The following is a 21,027-nucleotide window of genomic DNA, read 5'->3' as shown; positions in this document are numbered from 1 at the left end:
ATTGCAACAAAGTTTCTGAAATTCTCAGGACTGTAGCAGATCTGAGGTTCTGCGTGTCTTTGGACATAAATTAGCAACATCATGTATATTAGCTGAAATATGGCATACATCTTTTGAGTGGTACCATTAAAAAATTCTGAAATGATTTTGGTTGATCTTTACTCGGGCAAAAAACATACTTTAACTACTTGCCATCCGCGCTACAGCCTATATACGGCTGCAGCGCGGACTCGAATTTTCGGGAGGCCGTTTTTAAACGGCCTCCCAGTGACACGCCCCCCGCGTGCCTCTGCAGAAGAGGAGCGGAGTCGGAGTCGGAGGCTGGGGAGAGAAGATCTACATCCCTGAGTGGATACCATCTGTGAGGAGTCCCCTGCAGAATTCCATTTGGCCTGGCTTCTGTGTATATCAATGCTCATCTTGCTGCTACATCCGGTAAGAAGTACCTATACATACTGAATTTATTCGGGCTTTGGTGGACTGGACTTCAGCTGTTTATTCATCATTTGAATAATTTTGAGATCAGATAACTCCCTTGCAAAGCAGATTATTCCCACTTTTATCCAATATATGCTGTAATTAAAAAGTTGGACACTTGCTCTAAACTTGTGTATAACCAGCACTAATATTGCTGCAGCTCACACAAAATGCATCCAAATACACGCAATCTAATATATAAATTTTTTAATCATTTGTAATACTGACAAGCTCCTATAGAAAGTTAGTCCACTGAAAACTACTTAAGGGTTTAATACATCAGACAGCTCTGCAGTCGTTGCCTCCACTAATTTGCTATGGCCATTTTGAGGGCTGTGTTTTATGTTGTAAAAAGCTAAACTATATACCTCCCCCAATAACCCCCCCCCCCCCCCCAAACCCATTGGATGACTGTATAAATGCATATCATAACTTACCCAACCCACTAAGATGTGCCCAACGTTTTCTGTAGATCCATCTTGTTTCCTGACATCACGTAGGCGTTGCAGGAGATCTATAAACACACAGACACATTTTAGCCAACTCTTACTCAGAAAGGGGTATCCTTTCATTCACAAAAGACAGAGCAATGCTTATACCTTCATGGAGGGGAATAAGAGAGTCCAGGGTGCCAAAGATTTGCATTAACTCCTCTTCTGTCATAATAGAGAGTTTCAACATTGGGTCATGATATGCCTGAGAGAACAACAAATGGACAAAGTCTAGTCTTCAATTCTAGAGAAACAAAAGCCTGCTCATATCTAACACAATGACCTTCAGTGGTCCTGTTCAGTCGTTTATTAAAACTCAGTACAAGCTGTTCTCTTTCAACAAATCTACCAGAGGCTCACACAGCAGATAACAGCACAGAAAACGGGTATGTGAAGAAAAAAACAGCCTTTTATCTTGTTCAAATGAAATGTAAGCATATACGTGGGGGTGTTGTGAATGGGCTTTATAACCTGGCAGGCCCAATAGCAGATGTATTTCCTGAAGGGTGAAAATGCTGAGGTCACAGGGCCCAATATAAGAAACAAAATGCTTTAGTGTAATGGCAGAGCATTCAGATGATACAACTGCTATGTACCCACATTATAATCTGTGCAGAATGAAGCTGCACTTTTCTTTTTTTCTTACTGTTTTCATCAGTCATTACTAGCCTACCTTTTTTGCCAGCTTCAAGTCTTCTATTAGGTCTTCCTCTCCTTGAGTTAATTCAAAAATAGCCTGTAAAATGAAATGGAAAAAAACCCATAATGATTAGTCATGAATGTAATGTGTGAGCAGCTCTGGTGATGGACTGGTTACATATAAGCAAATACTAAGCGCTGTAACATCATACCTCATTGTGGGCGACATGTTCTGATAACTGACTGGTGTAGGGTATCTTTAATGTTCAATGGTTGGGGGATAACCTGGTCTCCTTACACTGCTGTGTTGATCACCTCCAAAAATGTAAGACAACTATAATCGAAAGGATTGAGGGCCCTTTTTGCACCAGGCTGAAAGGATAGTAGGCCCTTGTGTAGGGCTTCTTTTTCTGAAAACTCCTCTGCTCAGTGATTCAGGTACCTGAAACACTGGGATAGCAAAGAGATGCACACTTACCATATCTGATACTGACATATATCAACAGTCATGATTGTTCTGGATACAGCTACTATTTTTGTACAAATCTATATTGTGAGGACTCTTTAGAAAGACAGCACCTAATCTTTAGGGTTCCCTCGTCCTGAAGAAATAGGTCAAACCTGAGAAATGCACAGGCAGATGGAATGCCTTCCTACGATATTGTATTGTTCGATTTATATTTGATACTTCATCTTTATCTTATATGTTATTGCTGTATGAAGCATCCAATGTATAATTATTGGAATATTCTGTAGACCCTTGACTAAGGCTGTAAACATGTACTATTTTTAGCTACTGGAATAAACTACTATTGACAGTTTTTAAGCTTTTTTGGTTCATTTGTTATATTTTTTATTTTTGAGTTTTGTGTTATATTATTCTTACTTTCTGGTGTTGATATGCTTGACTACCTCAATCCTTTGGATTACATTTGTCTTAAACTGATTGGTATAGTTGTTACTACACAACACTTCCAACCTTGCTGAGGTCTTTACATCTCTAGAATGAGTTTTGTGTTGTGTGGGCTACAGGTGCTATCTCACTCAATGGTCATAAACCTACCTCATCCTTCTCATATGTCCCACATCAAAAATAAAGAGTGAATCGGGATCTTTTAAAGTCCAACATAAAAGATCAAAGTGTAGAGAGGCCTCAGATACCTACACCCCCTCCAGCTCCTGGAAAATGCCAAACGTATTAAAACTTATGAAGCGTTTAACATGTGTGGTGGGACAGAGTCACTGTCTGAAGGAGAGAAAATGGCCACGTTTCCTTTTATTTGGCATCTTGTCCTTGCTCTCTGCAGGCGGTACTCAGCAGGACTGTAATTACCCAATAATGCGAATATTTTTCTCTGGGAAAGCATGTGATCTCTCAACAATGGTCATGGTGCTTTAAACATAAGACATGTTGCGATTTAATCAAACCATAGTTATTAGTAAACTGCAATGAAATGTTACATAACTCTTCCCACATGGCAGAATCTACATTTTCTGATTCCCTAGATTTAGGGAGATTACAGTCTGAACATCTATATAAAAAGCAGCAATGTGCCTTCTACTGCACTATATATCATGTAATAAATTGACTTTTCCCCAAGGCATGACCTGGGCTACAGTTAAACTTTCTGCCCACCTATGCCAACTGTCTTGTCTGCCCCCAGGTGAACTAGCCAGCCCTAAGCTAGCCATACATGGCTGGATTTCTCTTCTGGAGACAAATATGTTATATTTTATGAATTACATTTGCTGTTCTAAATTATATTGAATAATAATGTAGCACTGACAGCCTTAAAAAAAAAATGTTGGAAGACGCAAACAGCACAAGACTCCAAACCCCAACAGGACCATGCTGGGACTTGTAGCTCCTCAACAACAGGAGAGCCACAGAGGTCTCAGTCTGCATTACCAAGAGAAGCTGTGAATTTATGTGAAGTGTGCACAGCTGTGTATATCATCGCATCCCATAGTCTTCACAGAATAATCACACTGCATGCAGCCAGATTCATCTGTTTGCAGTTCAAACATTTGGTAAAACACAAACCTCCTGGCGCTTGATCTCCTTGGAAGTGAGCACTTGATTAACACAAACATCGAATGTCTCACTCCACAGCTTGCTGTCCCTGCGCTTTGTGATAGAAGGAGGGGCATTTCTTGACCAAGGTCTTGGTGTAAATAGGTCTGGACGACTATCACTCCGGAAGCTGATAGAACGCTAAAGTAAAAAATGAATGAGAAAAAGTTTATAATATTCTTAAACTTAAAAAAAAGATTATAAATATATATATATTTATATACACATTAAAAATAAACATACGCACACAGTAAAAAAAAAAAAAAAAAAAATATATATATATATATATATATATATATATATATATATACAGATATATATATATATATATATAAAAGACGCATTGCCTAAACATTAATATTTACATGAAGTGTTATAACTCTAGGTTAAATAGTTGAAGCATACTTATTTTCCAAAATTTTTTACAGCCATAATGCCAGACAACAAAGCCAGGAGGGCAACACAACTTTACCTGCTAGAACTAAGGAAAAGCATGGTGTCACCCCCACACCAACAATCTGCTGATAAGCCAATGCAGCAGCACACTAATATGTAATCAACTTTGCTCATTCTGCTCTTTCCTCCTGTCTGTATGTTCCCCAATGCCTGAAGCATAGCCCCTGATTGGCTCCTCTAGAAGCCCCTCCCTCTTTCAGTCTGAGTGCGGAATTACATGTAGCTGATATCAAGACAGATTCAGGTATTTATGCTAGTCCCATCTAAAAATACATTTAAATATGTTTTAAGGATCATAGGATTACAGCTATAATAAAATTGTACAAAAAAAAATATTTAATTGACTTCATGGTTATGAGAAATATGTGACAGCAGCAGATGTTCACACAGGGACATGTGACTCATAGGCAACCAGTTTAGGAATACAATACCAAGGTAACTTATTACAAATCATATTATAACATGTTTGCTATGCATCTCTTTATTTTTTTTTTTTTCAGAAATATTTTTATTACCTTTATTATCCCCATGATCATTTTCTAATATGTCGTGGCCTAGTCAATCCCCCTCTTTCAAATTTTTGTCAAACATGTTCTGCATTTTGCATACAACTGTTCTCATATGTAGGGAATTAAATGCCCCACAAAATCACCCTGATAGTGACTGACAGTTGGGCACAGTGCAGCTCACTGCAGCAATAGGGTAGAAGCAGTGCATGCAGTTAAATCTGAAGACTTAGATAACAATTTATTAATATTACAAAAAAGTTAAAGCGGTAGTATCCCGCATTTTGACACTTTTACCTACAGGTAAGCCTATAATAAGGCTTAGGCTCCATGTACACGGGACGCTGGAAATGGACGTTTAGGAGCAGTTGGGCGTTTTTTTCAGAAGTCCCTGAACGCAGCTCCATGTTATCTTATCTGTCCATGTACACATGGTAGTTTACAGTCATTTGCAGGCAGTTGCGTTCAGGGACTTTTTTTAGAACGCAATTATATTGCGTTCGAACGTGTGTTTCCCGACGTTTCAAAAGCAGAAACGCGGCCGAACGTGACTAAACGTGACTGAACGTGATGAACCTACGTTCAGCCACGTTATACGTTTTTTTTCTTCCATTCAAAATCAATGGTTCCCTATGGGAGCCTATTGATTTGAATGGAAGTCGCACCGCAAGTCGGATCAGGATGATCCGACTTGCGGCGCGACCTGCACTGTAAGAATCTTGAGGGGGAACTCCACGCCAAAAATGGGAAAAAAAACTGCGTGGGGTTCCCCCCCAGGTTCCAAACCAGGCCCTTCGGGTCCGGCATGGAATTTGAGGGTAGCCCCACGCCGAAAAAACGGCGTGGGGTCCCCCCCAAAATCCATACCAGACCCTTATCCGAGCATGCAGCCCGGCAGGCCAGGAAAGGGGAGGGGACGAGCGAGCGGCCCCACCCCCCCTGGACCACACCAGGCCACATGCCCTCAACATGGGGGGGTGTTGGTGCTTTGGGGCAGGGGGAGCTCTGCACCCCCCACCTCAAAGCACCCTGCCCCCATGTTGATGAGGACAAGGGCCTCATCCCCACAACCCTGGCCGGTGGTTGTGGGGGTCTGCGGGCAGGGGGCTGATCGGAATCTGGAAGCCCCCTTTAACAAGGGGGCCCCCCAGATCCCGGACCCCCTCCCTGTGTGAATGGGTATTGGGGTACACTGTACCCCTACCCATTCACCCCATAAAAGATAGTGTATGTAAATAATGACAGGAGACGTTTTGGAAAGTTTATTAAAAATCTTCATCCGGCTCTTCGGGGTCTTCTCCTCTCCGGAGGTCTTCTGCTCTTTTGCTGTCCGCCCTTCTGCTGTCCTCTCTTCTTGTCTTCTCCTCTCCGGGGGTCTTCTGCTGTCTTCTCTCCGTGGGGTCTTCTGCTCTTTTGCTGTCCGCCCTTCTGCTGTCCTCTCCTCTCCGGGGGTCTTCTGCTGTCTTCTCTCCGTGGGGTCTCCTGCTCTTTTGCTGTCCGCCCTTCTGATGTCCTCTCTTCTTGTCTTCTCCTCTCCGGTCTTCTGCTCTTGTGCTGTCGGCTGTCGGCTCTCCTTCTTCCTCCGGTCCTCCTCCGACGACGTCTCCAGCGATTATCCCGGCCTCTGGTCTCTGCAGCTTATTATATAGCCATTAGGGGCGTGGCCGCCAGATGATGTCATCGGGAGACCACGCCCCTTGTGTCACATGTGACGTCACATGTGACACAAGGGGCGTGGTCTCCCGATGACATCATCTGGCGGCCACGCCCCTAATGGCTATATAATAAGCTGCAGAGACCAGAGGCCGGGATAATCGCTGGAGACGTCGTCGGAGGAGGACCGGAGGAAGAAGGAGAGCCGACAGCCGACAGCACAAGAGCAGAAGACCGGAGAGGAGAAGACAAGAAGAGAGGACATCAGAAGGGCGGACATCAGAAGGGCGGACAGCAAAAGAGCAGGAGACCCCACGGAGAGAAGACAGCAGAAGACCCCCGGAGAGGAGAGGACAGCAGAAGGGCGGACAGCAAAAGAGCAGAAGACCCCACGGAGAGAAGACAGCAGAAGACCCCCGGAGAGGAGAAGACAAGAAGAGAGGACAGCAGAAGGGCGGACAGCAAAAGAGCAGAAGACCTCCGGAGAGGAGAAGACCCCGAAGAGCCGGATGAAGATTTTTAATAAACTTTCCAAAACGTCTCCTGTCATTATTTACATACACTATCTTTTATGGGGTGAATGGGTAGGGGTACAGTGTACCCCAATACCCATTCACACAGGGAGGGGGTCCGGGATCTGGGGGGCCCCCTTGTTAAAGGGGGCTTCCAGATTCCGATCAGCCCCCTGCCCGCAGACCCCCACAACCACCGGCCAGGGTTGTGGGGATGAGGCCCTTGTCCTCATCAACATGGGGGCAGGGTGCTTTGAGGTGGGGGGTGCAGAGCTCCCCCTGCCCCAAAGCACCAACACCCCCCCATGTTGAGGGCATGTGGCCTGGTGTGGTCCAGGGGGGGTGGGGCCGCTCGCTCGTCCCCTCCCCTTTCCTGGCCTGCCGGGCTGCATGCTCGGATAAGGGTCTGGTATGGATTTTGGGGGGGACCCCACGCCGTTTTTTCGGCGTGGGGCTACCCTCAAATTCCATGCCGGACCCGAAGGGCCTGGTTTGGAACCTGGGGGGGAACCCCACGCAATTTTTTTCCCATTTTTGGGTGGAGTTCCCCCTTAAGATTCTCACAGTGCAGGTCGCGCCGCAAGTCGGATCATCCTGATCTGACTTGCGGTGCGCCTTCCATTCAAATCAATAGGCTCCCATAGGGAGCCATTGATTTTGAATGGAGGCAGAAAAACGCTGCTAAAAGCAACGTGGCCAAACGTGCAATAACGCAAATGGAAAAAGCTACTGAAAGCACGTTTAACAGCTGCTTTTTCCCGGCGTCAGAAATAGCTTTGCAGGACGTTTTTTCTAACGTCCCGTGTACATGGAGCCTTACCTGTAGGTACAATTAATATCTCCTAAACCGGCACGGTTTAGGAGATATTTGCAGTGCATGCAGCCGCTCACGCGAGCGGCGCATGCGCTCTGAAGGTCCAGGGGGACCTTCAGTTTTCCTTGCTGGGAGCTTGCCGGAAAATCAATCCCGCGCGCATGCGCAGGAGTGACGTCATCGCGGCTCCGGCCAATCACAGCGCCGGAGCCACCGAACCCGGAAGAGACGCAGAGGGATCATGGCAGCGCCCGCAGCGATGTCCGGGGGTTCGTGTTGGGGCTTCGTTCTAAGGTAAGTAATACATAATGAGCTAGTATGCGATGCATACTAGCTGATTATGCCTTTGTCTTGCAGGTTTCTTTTTTTTGTTTTTTTTTTGGGGTTTACAACCGCTTTAAGTCAATCCACAAAAAACTCAACATAGGTTTTTTTTGTTTTTGGAGACCTAACCACCCAACAATTTCCTAGATTCTTCGGTGGATCTTCTTGTGCCTAAAGGGGAGCTCCACCCAAAAGGGGAAGCTGCTTCCTTCCCCCCTCTGCTGCCACATTTGGCGCCTTTTGGGGGGGAGAGAGCGGGTAACTTGTTTTGACAGGTACCCGCTCCCACTTCCGGCTGAGTTTGGCCCCCTCCTCCTTCCCCACCCGCAGCTGGCCCATTCACAAAGCGCAGCGTGATTGGCGCATGCGCAATAGGAAACTGGCTGAGAAGCCAGAAGGCTTTCCCTTAGCAAAGATGGCAGCGCCAGCACCCCAGAGCCGATTCAAGAATCGGCCCTGGTGAAGATACCGCTGGATGCCTGGGCAGGTAAGTTCCCTAATAGTAAAAGTCTTCAGCTACAGTATTTGTAGCTGCTGACCTTTAGATTTTGGAGGGGTCTACACACCAGCTGTTGTCATTTTAAGTAGTTCCAAGTCTTCCCTGCTGTATTTATTTATTCATTCTGCATTATGTAGCATGCAACAGGAAGAGCTGGAAAACTCCCAGGTGGGTGGGAATACTCAGAAGTACCAGGTGGATGAGCGGGGTTGGACATTTTGGCAGGGAGATCCTATTGCTGGAATACAGAAGATATATAAAGAAGCCAGGGCCTAACTTAACTCATTAGTCTCTAGCAAAAATTGAATTATTTCACTAAAATGTAGGCATCAAACTTCCACATAATAAAAATAATGGCTGTTCCCATCTCAGCGCTTCAGTGCAGTATTTTAAACAATACAATTTTTCTTTTTTATTTCTGCATTTTAGTGCATTGGGAGTCCCAAAGGTAACAATGCATAAAAAAAATGTAAAATACATTTTGATTTGTTTGCAATAGGTATTAACAAGCCGTGGACAATACACATAACCAGAACATCTTCTTATATTCATTATTGCGTTCGATTGACATGCTTCTCCAAGGACTTGCAATTTATTTGATTGGATCCTTAGTAGCTGGACTAGCCTCATTATAGTTTGTGGCTATTGCTCTCTTTATATTTATATTTCCTTTAGCCCTTATTTGGACACTCATTATTATTTTAGATTTTTTTAGCGCTGCGCTTTTTGTTTACAAGCCGTGGACAATGGCTGCCAACTCGATCTGCTCCAAATCCCAAAATGAATAGCGAACTGAAAATGTGTTTCAATAACCCATGTCAACACACAAAAGAAAATCCGAGTTGACACATGGCAATGCACCTACCTAATGCTCCCTCAATGCATATGCATATGTCTAAATTTTTTTCACATGCAATATTTTATATATATATATATATATATTATTCTTTTAAAGAATTGTGTATATATGCATTCATTCATTTTCTTTGTATTTGATACATTTTTTTTGCACTATATAATACACCATTAGCGCTGGATTTAATTTTGAGTATACATATGTCTAAATAGGCCCTTAAACATTTATGCTTAATATCTATTACATAAAAAAAAAAAATCAGTGTAATTTAGTGATTTCTGTAGCGGTCAAACTTCTGCAGGGCGCCTTTCCTATATTCTATACCAGTTTTACACAGGAGTCCATAGGTGGATAAAGATTCTACAGTATTCAACAAAGTAAGCAGGCTTTATACTGCTCTCATTCTATTCTATGACCAACACTAGAAAATGACAGCTGGAATTAAGAGTTTTCACTGTCGACCAGACCTACACTTTTCTTTGTCCTGCTTTTTATAACTAGGAAAGAGAAGGTCTGGATAATCCTCTGAGGAAGTCATATTTTATACAGAGGCAGAACTATAAATAACTAGGCCACATAAAATCTATATAAGGTATTTCAAAAGCCAAATTAAAGGGAAGCAATCCGTGAAGCATATATAGTAACATGTTTCCACTGCGGCTGTCAGCATGAGGATTAGCCATAAAATAGAACGGCAAATTCACTCTGGATGTGGCCATTTAAAGGTCCAATTCTAGTCTGCTTTTAAATGTATGCATGCAGTGTGATCCCCCTGCACTGCAGAGATTAAATGCTTCTTTGACTTGGTGGGGGGTTGGATGAGTACAAATGCTTATCTTATTCCTAGCTTCCCTTGCAGCCAGTGCTTTCCTCCACTGTCCGATGCTCCAGGCTGTGGGCAGGCCCTTGCTGGCTTGGTACAATGCAGGACTGCTGGTCCTGCATTTTAAAGGATGATGTCAGAGGGCTGCGACCAGCTGGGCAGCAAATGAATGCAACTTTGGGATACCAGTCACTTGAAGATGAGGAAACCTGTGGGAGTAAGTTTAGGTATTTCTACTTATTCCTCTCCCCCTAGCCAAATGAGCATTTACCTATGCAGAGTGGGGGGAGAGAGGGGACCCAACTACATGGGAACACTTAAAAAGTGTATCCAGATGAGAGTTGGGCTTAAAGCTATATTAAGTAGAAATACTTAACCTTACTCCCACAGGCTTCCTCATCCTCATTCCTCATAACTACATGCATTATCCAAGCACTGGACTTCAGGTTTCTGTTACTGAATTTGAGATGTAAACATTGTCATGATCATCACTTTTTTAGTCACAATATCAGTAAATGACAATTTCTACATTGCTTCTGTTGCATTATACGGGACAAAATTAAATAACAGACAAAGTGATAGGTTAATTTTACAGAAAGGACTGTAAGCAGACTGTACTTGCTTCTCCCATTTCATTGACCTACTGCCAGGAGGTCCAAACACTGTCACATGTAGGATGGGGAGTCTGTATAGTCCTGGGTATGTTTTTGCGTACTTGGTGCAAAAGTCTTAAGGGGCTGGGAAACAGTGGACTTAAAGTGGATGTAAACCCCATTCATGAAATTTGACCTGGGCACATCTATCTGTAGTGTTTACTTATCTCTCTTCAAAGCCCTATGTCCCATGGCTTTTTCTTGCTCCATTCTTTTGTTATCAGCATGAAAACTTCTGATAAGTTCTCTGTCAACTGAGATAAAACCAGGCTGAATTTTGTGTCTGGGTGGATGCAAAGAGTTAGATTAGCAGACAGCTGGTCTATTCACAGCACATCTCTTCATATTTCTTCCTTTTTCTGTGGAGAGGGGGTGTGTGCCTTTGCTCTAGTCTGCTGTCTAACAGTGTATGGCAGGAATCCACACCCACAGGTGAATCAGGAAGAGAAAATTCTCACAGGATGTGCACCTTCTAAACGGTATAGAAAGCTGAAGACAGCAGATATACATGTAAAACATGTAGGGAGATTTGTTTAATCTCCGTGTATCATCTGGGGCTGCTCACTTCACTGGGTATATGTGAGGGTTTACATCCACTTTAAGTAAAGATGAACCTGTAAAACTGGTTGACTTTAAAGAAGGTCCCTGCAGCAACTTATACTTACCCTGCCTTCTCTTCTCCGCTGCTCCATCCACAGCCAGGAACAAAGAGAATAAACCCAGTGTAAGCTATCACTCTGGTCAGAGCTTACATGTAAATATTGATTTTTCCCCTTTCCCATGTGAGGTCTCTGGTGCACTGTCTTATGGAAAGGAGGGGAGTATACTCTCCCATACCCGTCAGTGCCAGGTATTTTTCATTACTGTCGGCAGCAATTGCAAAGGTGAAGGGAAGACGAGCACAAGTGGTGGCAGTGGTCGTCATAGTGAACCTATTGTTTTTCACTGCATTGGCAAAGTTCACATCCACTTTAATGACCCATCTTGTAAATGGAGCCTCAACGATTAGGCCCCTGAAATATTTTACAGGGTGTTCTCTCATGGATAGGATACCAAGCTGAATCTATTTTTTACTAAGATGCGTTCATTTAATGCCGAGGTCGAGCAATATTTTGTTGTTGTAAATGGAGTCTGTTACTTTGGTTTAAAGTTTGTTTTAATGGCCAACCAAATCTAGAGAACTGTGGGGTTCTTAAAGTGCTAAACAAATGTTCCTGCTGTATTTAGAGATCTTCCATAGTTTCTCCATTTCATATACATTAATTATACCCTATACATTACCAAAAGTTGCTTGACTGTTTGGATTTTTAACTAATTCCACAGACAGACCGGTTCTTTGTGGGGTTTTTGGGCTGCTCTAAGTTAAAGTGCTTTCTTCCAAACCAACACAACGCTAGATTAATAGAAGCTCAGAAATGCAACCACCATAAAAGTACTTTAATCTACAAAAGCATGCAAAGATTTTTGAGTCCAGAGATACCTTGTACCTAAGACCACAGTTACTGACAACCTTAACTTTAGACCCCTGCAGGGCCAGATAACATAGGGGCTATTGGAGCTGCAGCTCCAGACCCCCACCTTAATATAGGCCCAGTAGGGGCAGACTGACTATTCAGCTCAGGACCAGTAGGGGGCCACATGAGAGGCTCCTGTCACCTCCTGCAGCAGGGGAAATATGACAGTTGGGGGTTTATCAGTGCAGTGGTGGGGGTAATTACAAGCACCAATCTCCCTCTTTGACTCTCCATGAAGCAGCTGAAAGCTGCTTCTCTTCCTCTCCCTCCAGCTGCTGAAAGCTCTCCCTTTCAGCTGCTTTCTTTGTGAGCCATAGAGAGAGATCAGTGCTTATAATTGCTCCCCCCCCCCCTGCACCATTCACCCCAGACTGTCCATCAGATTCCGCCTGCTCTCTGGGTACTGATCCTTAATGATCACTGACTGTGTCCATTCATACCTGAAGCCCTGAACCACCAAAATCCTCAGCACCAGGCCCATGATGTTCTTAATCCAGTCCTGGACCCCTGACATCTCATAATGCGTCAAAGGAGCATCAATGGCCAACAATATCTCTAATTGATAATAATTGATAATATGCTATAAGCTTCTTTTTTGTTCATTGATAATTCTGCAATATCTTTGCCGAATGACTATTTAACCAGATTTCAGGACAAATATAAATAAACGCAAAGCCACCGAAAAATAAGGAAATAAAGCAGACAAAACCACATAAGTCACTAAGAGCAAGGATTAATAAAGCTAAAAAAAAAAGAATGAAATAAAGAAATAGTATACAATCAAGCATTTAAACAAGACTACAGCTGTTTAAGCTGCAAAAGGGAAGCTTAGAAATTTAGCCAAAACATAATTTAAACTTTCCACATTGGTGCTCACAACTGTAACTAATAAAGCCTCTCTTTCAGACCTAAGACATATTTTCCCTGACCTCTCCACTACGGGCAGCTTCTGCAAAGTATTAAACATCTGTCCCCCAGTGTTACTCAAGGAGGCTGCGTCTGCCAAGGTGGGATCTTTCCAGGCCAGTGACTGTACACTATTTTCTGTTCCAGTCACGCTATACGCTGCGTTCTGGATGAAACACAGACAGCCGAGGTGACTTCAGCAACTCTACTCCCTGTCTGTAAATGCCGCCTTTGTACGAGGCCTAGAGCCATATGGAGGACAGGAGGCACCCAGTGGGCCAACTCCCCAATATATATTACACAGGGATGTCTGTCATACTGGTGCTTTTCTCACACATACAAAGAACTTTATGAAAAAACATTCACAAGGAATAGGCGCACTGAGATTTGGTCACAAGATTTAACAGGCTTTCACTCCACGGGTAGATTATGTCTTGAATTCACAGAAAACATTTTTAGTTTCTACGTCCAGACAAGGCTTGGGGCCAAGTTGATTTCTAGAACTGGTTTTTCTTTAACAAAATTGTTTGTTTTTTTTTAGAAAGTTTTCTTTCTTGAGCAGTGCCACGTCAAAATGCCGACCATTAAATCTGTTTCTGCGAATGTTTCTTCCACTTGCCTTGAGTACAGCGACCGGGCAAGCTTTTGCTCTTAAGGGCTGTACACATGGGCTGAATATTGGACAGCATCAGCCGGTTCAATAGAAACCAGACGACATTTGGCCAGTGTGCACGGCAGCTGGGCTGGCTTCTGGCGAAGCGGCATGACCGAAAAAGGTCTGCCTATCGGCACCCAATCAGCGCTCTCAGCCAATGGGAGAGCGCTGACCGGTGTGTCCTGGTGGTGGTGGTGGTGGGGGGGTCCCCCGTCTTAGAACACAATAGCTCAGCGGGGGAGAAAGCTGACTAGTATCAGGTAGTTAGTACAGTGGCTAAATTATTAATGCTAATCTGTGCTCTACTGAATCATGCAAAGTTCAAATTTTTAATGTTAGGTCCACACGATAGACCATTTGCACTGAACTCCTGATTCCACTATGCAGTTATGTGTCTATTATTCTATTCTATAAAAGACAGCAGTCCTAAAAAACAAAGTTGATTTACCTGAAGTGACTGGCTGAATCTCTTTAAAGGAGTTGCCCGTACTGGAGGGATGAGATTTGCTAGTGATGTGACCCTTGAAAGTGGTTTAACCCGTTTAGTGCTTGGTTCCTGGAAAGAAAGGAAAAAGAAAGTACATATGTCAGATTAAAACTGTACTCCTAAAAAATACCCTTGTACCCTTGCAGTGGGGGACCCCTAAATTGCAAGGATTAGGTGCTTGATTTGTCTATGTCTATTCTGTATTTCCTTCATCAGTGCGACCGCTGCAGCCTCCTCTTTAAGCCACTCACGGTTGTGCACATGCCCCTCCACATACAATGCAGGTTTAATAGCCCTGCGTTATATGTGATGACACCAAGGGACTGCTCACAGCTTCCGGGAGAAGATATTGCTGGAATCTGCTGGAACTAGGAATTAGAGCAAGCAATAAAACCTTTTCCTCTACCCCTAGAAATAATGGGCATTTAACCCTTGCAGTGCAGGAAAAACCCACTGTAGGAGTATTTTTTTATTCTCGCTCAGAGTGGTTGCAACGAGGCCCCATTTACTTAAATGGCCGAGTTTGAGGGGCAGCATTACCTGTCAACCTGTGTCTATTGTACCATGTACTTGTATAACAAAGTTTCCCGTTTTCTTTGCATTGCTTCCTTTGTGTGAAATCCCTGGTGCTCCTGGCAGTCCCCCTGCTTTCCTATTAAAAAATGACCACACGAAGCAGGAGGGCTAATCATGGTGAGTTCTCTACCTATGATGGGAACTCGGCCTGCTCTCCTCCAATGATCAGACTTGTCCTGACAAGCCCCCCCTGCACAGCCTTTCACTGGGAAGATCAGTGGGCTGTTGCTTCTCATTCCCCCAGCTCTAATGCAGCTAAAAACAGAGGGAATGGGATCACTTATAATAAAAAAAAGGGAAAAAAAAGGTATTTATAATGTTTTTTTTTAATATCTATACACAAATGTTTGCCTTTCATTTCAGCTTTAAACTGTATAATATTAAAATATGCCCTGATGCACCCCGTGACGTACCTCTATCCCTCTATAACATAGAAAGTTACAAAGATTTGCCCTTGGGACTTTAAATGAGATACCCGACGCGTTGCATGAACAATCGTTCACTTCCTCAGGGGTTTATGTGATACATGGTTTCTAAGAAATAAACAGAGATAAATAAAAACAAACTGTTTATTTTTTAGAAACCATGTATCGCATCAACCCTTGAGGAAGTGAACGGTTGCTCACGCAGCACATCGGGTTATCAGGATGCACTTTCATACCTACTATGGATTGCTCTATGGAATACTGAACTTGACTATGAATATTAATATACTAGGTATAACATCACAAATCTGTTTCATAATATAGTACCTGTCTGTGTTTACTTGCTGACATTGTATGTTCCAATAAACTTGCTTTTTACATTGTATCATTGGGCGTGTCACACCTCATTTAAAGTCCCAAGGGCAAATCTTTGTAACTTTCGACTTTAAACTGAACGGGTTGTTTTAGAAGGTTTACAATCACTTTAAATTTGCTGCGGGCGCAACAGAAAGAACTTCGGCCATGGTATGTGAACAACCCCCACCTGGTTGCATTGTTGACTTGAGGTGGGCGGTCGATGGGTGGTAAAAAAGTTGGCTCAACTGCTACTTTTTGCCACGGACCCAACCTCCGCTGCCCGTGTGAAAGAAGCCTTAAGTACATCTGTCAGCTGCACAAAACCAATAATCAGCCTATCAACGCAAAAAAAAAAAAAAAATGCATGATGTCATTGTGGCATAAAATGAGCGGTCATTAGGTCCTCGTTAATAGTTACATTGAACACTAAAAAATGAGTCCACATTTATTGCTAATCAGGCCATTTTGTTAGCCTTTATGTCACAATTTTTCATATTATAGTGGACTGGGCATATCAAACAAACCAGGAAACATATGAGAACAGATTGCTGCTATTTTCAAAAACACAAATAAAAGACATGTTTTTGTTCCTTATTTTCCTTTCATGTGACAGGAAGCTCCTGGTATCTTGTACCGTCTATGCCAACCGTCCTCCCCATTAGAATGTACTTCCACTTCTTAGTCTTCTATTGTACGACGCAGACTATGTTTTATCTTCAAAGCAACCTGTAGTTTGTTCCTTTATTTCCTCTCTGGAAGACTTTCCCCAAACTGCTGCAAGCAGTGCACAAGGCTGATTCACAAACAATGTCTCGGAGCATTTTGTATTGTGTATTGTGATCTGTCCTCTGCAGACTGTCTGCAAAGTGTCATTTTCCTGGCTCTCACAAGTTCTAGGAGGACTTGACAGAGATCATATAAGCAGGCAACATGCTATGTATATCCTGGCTCACGGTTTCCTTCCGTTACACTGCATTACATTCTGACAAGATCAGAAAAGTATTTTGAACATATATTCTCCCAGAAGACAAAGGATCTCATTTATCAATAAATGTCTGTGCCAAAGCAACCAGATTCTAGCTACACTCATTATTGACAACTGGAGGATTAAAGGGACACTTGATTGCAATGCCATGGCATAATTTACCTTGTGCTTGTTTTCAGCACTTTAATAAATGAGTGGAGCCCATACATAAAATTAATACAAATAAAAGATGAACTTTTTGTCCACAACAACCATATGCCAAATTTTACTACCTTAGTGTAGAGTAGAACACAAAGCTAAAACCTAATGGAGTGGAAGAAGAATTTGACACATCTAAAAGTTCTATGGATATTTATGTGTCTACATGCCTGTAAACACAAGCACTTTATAGACAGTTTTATGCATTTTTTTTATGGAGGATATTTCTACTAGCAAGATCCTGCAAAATGATCAGTAATTTTACTATGGCCATGTGCATGTAACCCTTACTGCTGCTGAAACAGGTAGTACACATAAAAGATATAGCAGTTGATTATGTAGTTCCCTTACAGAGAAAAAGACTTTTCATCCTGGGGAACCCTTGAAATAATTTTCAGGTTTTAGGGAACCCCTGCTAAAACCAATACACTTTGAGATAATGTGCAAAATGCCCATTGGTAGCCAGTGGTAGTCAGAATGCACCCCTTACAGACAGCTAAAATAATTATTGGTGTTCTGAAGATGGCTTTGCCAAGTAGAGTTGGACGAGGAACTATGCAGACACCCTAAAATGGGAGGTCAGTCAACCACAGCTCAAGGAACTCCCAAACACCTCTGGAGGAACCCTAAAGCCTTGTACACACGCATCGAAAATCGGCAGGGAATTTTCGTCCGACGACTGATCTGCCGATTTTCGGCTTGTTAGTATGATGCTTCCGACAACCCGACTCCGACTTTTCGGCCGAAAAAAATCTGGTGTGCAGGCTATAAAATTTTTGTCCGCCGTCAAAACACGGCTGATTTTCGTGCAGTCAGTACAGATTTCGACAGGGAAAAATCTAATGAGCAAGTTTGGGCATGCTCAGAGAAGAAAGAACACAAAGAAAGCAAACCAACACATGACATAACTTCTGAAGTAGAATTTTGTTGGGCGAGAAAATTCGTGTGCAGTCTAGGCACATTCCAACCAACAAAACACCACTCTGGACAAAAGACGGACGATCGGTCGGCCGATAATCGTTGCGTGTGTACGGGGCTTAAGGTTCCATGGAACCCTGGTTGAGTATGGCTGTTTTAGATAAAGAAAAAAACAACCAACTGCTCATAGAGCTAATGAAGAAACTCTGAATAACAGTTAAAATACTTCATGTGGTTTACGTGAAATTACTTTTTGGATTGCGATCTCTACATAAATATTAAAACTTAAAAGAAAGAGGTAAAAACTGTCTTTCAACGTCTCTACTTTAAAAAGGTGAAATGGTTCTGAAATCCTTGGCTTAATCTAGTCATACGCTAGTAGTAGAGTTTTGTCTGAATATTTTCATTTTACAAATGTTCATTCACTTTTCTAATCATTACTGGGGTCACACTGATGTTCGTTTCCAACCGCTTCCAATATCTGTAATCTAATTACAAGCTGTATTTAGATTAGCGTTGTCACTTGCCTAAGAGGTGGCCTGTTTTACAGCTGTCACACTCCAAGCACTCTTTCCATAGTGGTTTGAGCTCAACGGATACTTTGTTTGATAGACTGTTTACAAATAGGATGTCAAACTGATGGACTTGTCAGGGCTACAAAGAAGCAAATTAGCGCAGCAAATAAGCAAGATTAGGTACAAAGCAGCTGCTAATGTATTACAGACACCTGAATCTGTATCATTGGGGAAAACCTAGCCTATCTCTAAACAAGAGATTGGCAATGTGTGTGTGCACTTCATTGTGTAAGCCTGTGTATACAAACAATGTTGGTTTTCAGAATAAAACTAGACAAAAGGCCATTTCGCTGTGTAAACTCCAGGGCAGGTAAAGACATCTGGAGATTTAGTTCACAAAATCCTGGCTAGTTTGGGAGACTAAGGAATAAAATTAGGAAGGAAGCCATTAGGCTGAATAGTTTTGTGACCTTGGTGTTATTTGTCGGTATTAACAACATTCCTTGACTGCTGGAGAATTTTTGTTTGTTCCAATAAACCGTGAGAGCAATTGATATTGTTGTACCTCAGACATTATAGGTCTATTGGTTGTGTAGGCACAATCCTCAAGGCTGAAAATCAGGCGTTTCAAAAAATGGTTAGCTCTACTAATTGGTGGGAAACAGGGCCAAGTGGTTCAGAGTAGGTCTGCCTGCTCCACTTATCTCCTCCACTCTTGATCAGAACAAACCTTTCCTTTATCTAATCAACATCCAACATCCTGTGGTGTTCTAATCTGGACGATAGCATACGTGCGATAGTTTGGATCCTGGTGGAGGAGAGGGCTGAGTGGTTCATAGTAGGCCTGCCTACTCCGCTTATAACCTCCATCCACAGCAATGGCCAAGGGTGTGTGGGAAGAGCTAAATATTTAAGACCACCATGGCCTGTGGCACTCCTAATCTGGACCATGGCCCGTGTGCATCCTTTGGATCCTTCACTATTTTTCAAGGATAACAACCAGCATGCAGAGATTCTCCAACAAACTCCTTAGATGCAGCTCAGAAACAACATGATCACAAACAAGGCTCAATGAGGCATTGTAAAACTATGACATTCACAGGCATGGCTAGGTATGATGGGAATTGTAGTTCTTGAACAACTGGAGGGCCATAGTTTAGAGACCACTGTTGTAGAGTTTCCTGGAGCGTTTTTTCAGCAGAAACGCTCCTAATAGCGTTCTTTTAGATTTCTCTTTTATTTATTTTTTTAAAGGAACTGCAAAAATGCTAATAAAATGCTAATGCTCCTAAACGCTCTTAAAACGCTACTAAAGAAAACTATTTCCAGCATTTTTTTATCCAGCATTTTGTTAGCTTAAAAAAACACTAGTGTGCATGAAGCTTTACGGTTAGACTATAGCCAGACAAAAAACAGAGAATCTAATAATTACAGCCCAAGAGGCAACTGTGGGGGCACCAAGTTATCTCTATTCATCTCTGCTTTATCTGCAGGGATTATAAGAAACCTGCCAGGACAGAAGTAGGAGAGTTTCATAAAGGAATATAAGCTCAAGCCAGTTATATTTTATAATGCAACGCTATTTAGTGAGTTACTAAACTGAGACAAGCATGCAGACCATGAAGGTTCAGGATATATCAAATGCAAATACTTGATCTAGGTCATTGACTCACTAGGTAGGGGAAAAGTCAGCAATGGCAGTTCTGTCCTGACCATGTCCTTTTCATGAAACTTCGGACAAATTTTTACACCGAACTGCACCCCTTGACACAACAACCTAACATGGTGCCAATAGGTGCCCATACATGTACTAGGTAAAGCAGTTTTTTTTTTTTTTTTACATATTGTAAGAAATGCATCAGCAAAACATTGTTTCAATTATTAATAGCATGCATGCACACATCCTACAAATGTACAGTGTATCTGGGTGCTCAGAAGATACCCCTATCTGGAAGGTAGTCTCATCTAAAATGCTCACTTTGCACAAAAAATGTATTAATTTCTTGTAACTCTTGCAGTAATTTTTAGGGCACACACGCCTGCAGTCATACATACCACACATTACAACCAATTGGGATGGACAACATCTAATATTCCAGGATGTATTTGGAGAGGGGTAGGAAACAGAAACACTGGAAGGAAAACCATGTACACACAGGGCAAACCTACAAACTGCAGATGGCACCCCATCACCACATGAAGGGTGAGCTAGCCACTTAGCCACCATGGTGGCATACATATGCATGCTTGTACCCTATGAACATGTTGTGAATGTATGCTGACTCAACAAGCTTTGTGGGTCTAGTTTAGAGGACAGGCATAGATAGGCATACTTTGTACTCTCACTGGATCTCAAAATTCCTACCAACAATTTGAATACTTCTCAGTTACCCTCAATTTCTGTGCAAACCTCTAGTCACCTTGGCTTTTGTGCATTAAACAATTAAGACTGGAACATGAGTGTGTAGCTTTGTTTCCATCTGAGAAACAGATCAGAGTGTATGAGAATAAAAACATCTGTTCTAACTAAGGGATGATATCAATTTAACTATCACAAGTTAAACAGCCAACCGCTCTTCGGCAAAACTTCCAGAATTCTGCGCTTGTTGAAAGAGTGGCTCTTGAGGTTCTCTCTATAGGGGGCTATATATGAGGGTTTCTGATCATTTTTGTAGGAAAAATTCATCCCTCTGGAGGTCCCTTTCAACCTAATA

General features: G+C 42.6%; 1 protein-coding gene across 6 annotated transcripts in view; it reads right to left on the bottom strand.

Annotated features, from left to right (window-relative positions):
- The window catches only part of ARHGEF3 (Rho guanine nucleotide exchange factor 3), a 563,072-nt gene that overhangs the window by 16,765 nt on the left and 525,280 nt on the right, over positions 1–21,027 (bottom strand). For all 6 annotated transcript variants that reach the window (XM_082266501.1, XM_082266502.1, XM_082266504.1 and 3 more), the window contains 5 exons: positions 14,301–14,408; positions 3,652–3,822; positions 1,642–1,704; positions 1,077–1,173; positions 915–991 (listed from right to left, as the gene is read on the bottom strand). In XM_082266501.1, coding sequence (XP_082122627.1) covers positions 915–991; positions 1,077–1,173; positions 1,642–1,704; positions 3,652–3,822; positions 14,301–14,408 — 516 coding nt within the window. The remainder of the gene's footprint in view (positions 1–914; positions 992–1,076; positions 1,174–1,641; positions 1,705–3,651; positions 3,823–14,300; positions 14,409–21,027) is intronic.

The sequence above is a fragment of the Pelophylax lessonae genome (assembly GCF_965119305.1).
Source record: "Pelophylax lessonae genome assembly, chromosome: 8".
NCBI lineage: Eukaryota > Metazoa > Chordata > Amphibia > Anura > Ranidae > Pelophylax > Pelophylax lessonae.
Note: the sequence above shows the minus strand (reverse complement) of the source record. Positions and strands in the feature narration are given on the sequence as shown.